General features: G+C 38.6%; 1 protein-coding gene across 1 annotated transcript; it reads left to right on the forward strand.

Annotated features, from left to right (window-relative positions):
- Positions 1-211: 211 nt before the first annotated feature.
- On the forward strand, positions 212-2,871 carry LOC133638943 (uncharacterized). The gene is made up of 2 exons (XM_062031991.1): positions 212-233; positions 360-2,871. Exon 2 carries the CDS (start codon positions 363-365, stop codon positions 1,299-1,301), a length of 939 nt encoding a protein of 312 aa, XP_061887975.1. The 5' UTR covers positions 212-233; positions 360-362; the 3' UTR covers positions 1,302-2,871.
- Positions 2,872-5,416: the final 2,545 nt, after the last annotated feature.

Here is a 5,416-nt window from a genome sequence, read left to right on the forward strand (position 1 = left end):
CCGAAATCTCTGATCTGACCGGCTGGCCTGCGCTACCATCTTCAGCCAGGCATACTGCGTCATCAACTCCACTGCCACGTAGGACACAGCAGCGGACAGCTGAGAAGAGGAGAACTACCAATAAACCTCCCCAGCAAGCAAGTGTCCAACTAAAGAACAGGTTTGCCCAACTGTTGATGGACAATGGATCCCCCTCTGATTGCCTGAATAACCCACCATCACCACGCAGAAGGGTAAGACCTGCTAACTTTACACCACGGAGAAAGCTAACGAGAGCTCCTGAAAATCTGATTGTGGGGGACTTTTCTGTAAAAGATATGAAAAGCAATAATAACACCAAAGTACTCTGCTTTCCGAAGGATATGGTATCTGACATGGAAAAAAGAATCCTGGAAATTGTCGCTGCACACCCAAATGTGAAAAATATCATCCTGCACATTGGTTTTAATGACATTGTAAAACAACAATCAAGAGAGCTGAAAGAGCACTTCAATAAACTATTTGAAACAGTCAGCGCTGTGAATGCTGACGTTTTTATCAGTGGTCCTCTACCCCCAATCAGGAGAGGAGCTGAGAGATTCAGTAGACTTTACTCGCTGAATGAGTGGCTATCAAGTGCACTTCTTGCTCGTTCAATGCATTTTATTGACAATTTTAGCTTTTTCTGGGACCGCAGGCATCTTTTTAAGGCAGACGGACTTTGCCTAAATAAGATGGGAGTAAAGCTATTCATGAACAACATGTTTCACTTCCTGCATCTTGCATCTATCATCACTGCCAAGGACAAGAGCCAAGAGGAGCCACCGAGGAAGGAAGACACAACACAGCCTATCAGGAACGTCGAAGGAGGACCGCCACTGCAAAAGGAGAACGTCGACCATGAGATACACCAGAGCAAAGAGGAGAGGTGTCTATCCTCCTCTACCGCCCCTCCCTCCATTCTGAATGCATGTGAAGATCCCTCCCCCACATCCCCCAAGCCATCCACGTCTCCATCTTTCTCCCTCCCTCAAGTAGACCTTTCTCCCCCCTTCTCCCCCTTGGAGTTCCGGGAGCTACCCCCACTCACGCCCCACCCTACTCAGATTTTTACCCCCCTAGATCATCGCTCACCTCCACCACCCCCTCCACGAAGGCGTGCTCCACAACCCCCCAGCCATACTTCACCTTTCTCACGCCAACCCCTTACACGCCCTCAACGTCCACCTTCAGTAGTTCGTCCCAGCTCTGACGCTGCTCACTCCCCCTCCCCCTTACGGCAAACCCCGCCTCGCCCTGACAGCAGTCCTGAATATTTCTGATACAGAAAAGGGTTCAGCAGTAGACCACATTATCAGCTGGGCCCAAGGTTGCCTACATCAAATCATGGCACCTTCTACATTCCTGTTGTGACTACCAAGAGAGTAAACATTGGGAAACTTAGCCACCCTGCTAACCTAAACAATCTCATTCCTATTCTCTCCAAATCAAAGCCAACATCGAAGCCTGTCAATAACACCATCAGGATGGGTCTGCTCAATGTCAGGTCTCTGAATAGCAAATCATTTTTAGTCAATGATTTTATTAGCACTTCTAAACTTGACTTTATGTTTTTAACTGAAACATGGCTGGAACAAAATAACAGTGCAAGCATTCTGATCGAGACAGCACCCCCCAACTATAACTTCATTGATATATGTAGATCGGGGAAAAGAGGTGGAGGGGTTGCTGCTATATTTAAAAACATGTTTCAGGGGAAACAGATGTCACTCGGTGATTTTACATCATTTGAATACCTGTGTGCTGTGTTGAAATGCTCTCCCAAAATTCTCTTGTTAATTATCTACAGGCCACCTAAATATTCTGCAATTTTTTTTGATGATTTTACTGAACTATTGTCTAGCATCTCCACTGACTTTGACTGCCTGGTTATAACTGGTGATTTTAATTTTCATATTGACGATTTAAATGACAAGGGCGCAAAATAACTTTTTACTATTTTAGACACATTTGAACTGTCTCAACATGTGAAAGAGGCTACTCATTGTAAGGGACACACTCTGGACCTGATTATCACAAAAGGTCTCAATGTTTCTGATGTTCTTGTGATTGATCCTTCATTGTCTGATCATTTCTGTGTTTTCTTTAATATTTCTGTAATTCCGGACACACAAACAGAATCAAAGAATGTCAAAAAGCGGTACATAAATGAACATGCTAATGTCCTCTTTAAAAACGCCATCTCCTCACTACCACCTCTAAACCCATGTCATGCTGATGATCTTGTAAGCAACTTTAATTCCAAAATTGTGAATATCATAGATAGCATTGCACCTGTTACAGTTAAAACGATTTCTGGCAAGCAAAAGGCACCCTGGAGAAAATCTGCTGCTGTAACAGCCCAGAGAAGAGAGTGCAGGAAGGCTGAACGAATCTGGCGGAATACAAAACTTCATATTCACCATGACATCTATAAAGAGAGCCTCCAGGCCTACAATTTAGTCTTAAAAAGTGCTAGAGAAACATTGTTCTCCAATATCATAAACAGCAACACAAATTAGGCCAAAACCCTATTCACAATCGTTGACAGACTGACTAAACCCCCAACACAAATACCAGCCGAACTCCATTCCACGCAGAAATGCAATGAGTTTGCATTCTTTTATACTGATAAAATTGAAGGCATCAGACGCACCATCAATATCTCAAGTAAAAAAGTTGGATCACCACCCCATTTAGGCAAAAGTAACACAGCAATGATGGCAAGCTTTAATGCCATAGACTCTAAAACTCTAGTGGAAACGGTGACAGCTCTAAAGTCATCCACCTGCTGCCTTGATGTTTTACCTACCAACTTCTTTAAGAATGTTTTTGACTGCCTATCAACAGACGTCTTGCAAATAGTTAATGATTCTATTAAATCGGGCAATTTCCCGAAGGCTTTCAAAACTGCAGTCATTAAACCTCTTCTAAAAAAGCAGAGCCTAGATGCCTCTGTTATCAACAACTACAGACCAATTTCAAATCTACCATTCATAAGTAAAATAATTGAGAAAGTTGTCCTCCAACAACTAAATCACTTCTTGGCTTCTACTGGCTGCCACAACAACTTCCAGTCAGGATTTCGACCTCTTCATAGCACAGAGACGGCCCTTCTTAAAGTTATAAATGACATCCGTCTAAACACAGACTCTGGCAAAACTTCAGTATTAATGCTTTTGGACCTCAGTGCTGCATTTGACACTGTCGACCACTCAATACTTTTGGAAAGGTTGGAAAACTGGGTGGGGATCTCAGGCACAGTTTTAAGCTGGTTCAAGTCATATCTACAAGATAGGAACTATTTTGTTTCCATTGGTGACTTTGTATCAGAACCAACCAACGTAACGTGTGGAGTCCCCCAAGGTTCAATCTTGGGGCCGACTTTATTTAACATCTATATGCTCCCACTAGGACAAATCATGCAAAATAATAACATTGACCATCAATCAATCAATCAATGTTTATTTATATAGCCCTAAATCACAAGTGTCTCAAATCATTGCTATGCCGATGACACCCAAATCTATGTAGCGCTATCACCAAATGACTATCGCCCCATAGATCTTCTGTGCCAGTGCATTGAGCAAGTCAAACACTGGATGTGCCAAAATTTCCTACAACTAAATGAAGATAAAACTGAGATAATTGTTTTTGGTGCTAAAAAAGAAAGGTTTAAAGTCATCCAACACCTTCAATCACTGTCCCTGAAAACCTCAAATAAAGCCAGAAATCTTGGGGTTATTTTAGATTCTGATTTACATTTCGACAGTCACATCAAATCAGTAACAAAATCGGCCTACTATCACCTCAAAAATGTAAAAAGACTTAGAGGGCTCATGTCAGCTCAAGACTTTGAAAAACTTGTACATGCCTTTATTACCAGTAGGCTAGACTATTGTAATGGTCTCCTTGCAGGTCTTCCCAAAAAAACTGTCAGGCAGCTACAGCTTGTTCAGAACGCTGCTGCTAGAGTTCTAACAAAGACCAAAAAATGTGAGCACATTACACCAATTCTTAAATCCTTACATTGGCTCCCTGTACATCAGAGAATAGATTTCAAAATCCTCCTGCTCACATATAAATCACTACATGGTCTAGGGCCCAAGTATATCACTGATATGCTCCCACTATATAAGCCCTCTAGATCACTAAGATCTTCTGAGACCAATCTGTTAGCGGTTCCAAGAGTAAACTCAAATCAAGGGAGAGCATCATTCAGTCACTATGCAACAAATAGCTGGAATAAACTTCCTGAAGATGTCAGACTCTCCCCAACTCTCACTACTTTTAAAACTAGATTGAAGACTTTTATGTTCACCTTAGCTTTCAGCTAAATCTTTTAATCTTTTAACTTTTAACGTCTGCACTGTTTTTATTTTTATTGTCTGCATTTTAATTTTGCTTTTATTTTCTTTCATTTCACTTTGTTGTCTGTGAAGCACTTTGAGTCTGCCTTGTGTATGAAAAGCGCTATACAAATAAAGTTGCCTTGCCTTGCCTTGCCTATATATATAAACTCTTAATTTCGCCCGGGGATTAATAAAGTACTTGATACTGATACTGATTCTGATATATATATATATATATATATATATATATATATATATATATATATATATATATATATATATATATATATATATATATATATATATATATATATATATATATATATACCTGTATATATATATATACCTGTATATATATATATATATATAAATCACATCAAATCATAACCATTGATATAAAGTTTTGTATCATTTTATTTTCTATATTTTATTTTACAATATTTATTTATTCATTTTGGAAAGAGTCCCAATATAAATAGATAATTGACATTTTATATATATATATATATATATATATATATATATATATATATATATATATATATATATATATATATATATATATATATATATATATATATATATATATATAATTAATGATATATATATTATGATTAATAAAGTACTTCTGATTCTGATATGTATGTATTTATGTATGTATGTATGTATATATATATATATATATATATATATATATATATATATATATATATATATATATATATATATATATATATATATATATATATATATATATATATATATATATATATATATATATATATATATATATATATATATCCATCCATTCATTTTCTACCGCTTATTCCCTTCGGGGTCGCGGGGGGCACTGGAGCCTATCTCAGCTACAATCGGCGGAAGGCGGGGTACACCCTGGACAAGTCGCCACCTCATCGCAGGGCCAACACAGATAGACAGACAACATTCACACTCACATTCACACACAACGGCCAATTTAATGTTGCCAATCAACTTATCCCCAGGTGCATGTCTTTGGAGGTGGGAGGAAGCCGGAGTGCCCGGAG

This window comes from Entelurus aequoreus, linkage group LG21, assembly GCF_033978785.1.
Source record: "Entelurus aequoreus isolate RoL-2023_Sb linkage group LG21, RoL_Eaeq_v1.1, whole genome shotgun sequence".
Lineage (NCBI taxonomy): Eukaryota > Metazoa > Chordata > Actinopteri > Syngnathiformes > Syngnathidae > Entelurus > Entelurus aequoreus.